This window comes from Penaeus chinensis, chromosome 1 (assembly GCF_019202785.1).
Source record: "Penaeus chinensis breed Huanghai No. 1 chromosome 1, ASM1920278v2, whole genome shotgun sequence".
Taxonomy (NCBI): domain Eukaryota; kingdom Metazoa; phylum Arthropoda; class Malacostraca; order Decapoda; family Penaeidae; genus Penaeus; species Penaeus chinensis.
The window spans coordinates 30,917,466-30,918,630 of NC_061819.1; the positions used below are offsets into that span (position 1 = coordinate 30,917,466).

At 50.9% G+C, this 1,165-nt stretch overlaps 1 protein-coding gene across 1 annotated transcript in view; it reads left to right on the plus strand.

Annotated features, from left to right (window-relative positions):
• The window catches only part of LOC125037408, an 882-nt gene extending 59 nt beyond the window's left edge, over window positions 1–823 (plus strand). Inside the window, exon 2 of the mRNA XM_047630584.1 lies at window positions 410–823. Within this exon, the coding sequence (XP_047486540.1) occupies window positions 410–823 (414 nt within the window). The remainder of the gene's footprint in view (window positions 1–409) is intronic.
• Window positions 824–1,165: the final 342 nt, after the last annotated feature.

Below are 1,165 nucleotides of genomic sequence, written 5' to 3' on the forward strand. Positions count from 1 at the left end.
CAACTGTATAGGGTGATCGCCCGTCTTCACAACTCCCGTTAGCTGGCACACAGTCACTAGTGGCTGATCCACCAATCAGTGAGGCACCACCTTTCATCGAAGAGGTGAGAAGGGTGATCTCTAGGCTGAAGAGTGGAAAGGCTACTGGTATCATTGTGATTGCTGCAGAGTTGTTGGAGGCGGGTGGAGAAACCATGATCTGTGGCTTGCTATGCAGTACTGTCTGCCATTTGGGAGACTGGTACCATTCCTCCTGACTGGAAAAGGGGAGCAAAGGGACTGTGGCAACTACAGAGGTATTACACTGCTCAGCGTACCAGGCAAGGTCCTCGCTCATCTGCCTTTGGAGCGAGTGCGCGACCACCTTTTACGAGCACAGAGTCCTGAGCAGTCTGGTTTTATATTCAAGAAGCCAACTGTAGACCGTGACTTAGCACTTCGTGTTCTTGTGGATCGCCGACTCGAGTTTCAACAAGGTATGCTTGCAGCTTATGTTGATCTCAAGAACGCTTTCGACTCAGTACACCGGGAGAGTCTTTGGAGCCTACTGGGTCTCCGTGGGTTCCCCCCTGGAATTATTGGTTTGTTGTCTGGACTGTATACAGATACCGAGAGTGTTGTCAAGTGTGGGTCGGAGGTATCTCTGCCTTTTCCCGGTGTCTGCTGGGGTGAGACTAGGATGTGTCCTGCCCCATTCCTTTTCAATACTTGTATGGACTGGATACTTAGCCGTGTCATTGACTGTAGTTCCTGTGGGGCATCAATCAGTGATTCTAGCAGACACATTGAAGGTCCTAGGAATAGCTCTCTAGGCGATGCATGAGGAGGCGAAGCCATTGGAACTCTTGGTCAACTGGACAAAGACTAAAGTTCAGGTATTTGGGGACTTGTTGAATGTTGATGTTCAGTCTGTGCATGCCTGTGGCGAAAACATTGAGGTCTTGAATAGCTTCACTTATCTTGGTAATGTAGTGCAGAGCGACGGAGGTTCCGACCGGGAAGTCACTCGACGAGTGATCCCGGTCTAATTCTACAGGTGTGAGACCTGTTCACTGAACAGTTCCCTCACCCTCAGGCAGGGATGACCGCAGGCCAGGCAGGGGAATCCCCCGCACAACCATGTGACAGAGGTGACGTCACGCCAGCTGACCAAGGCGAAATAAAT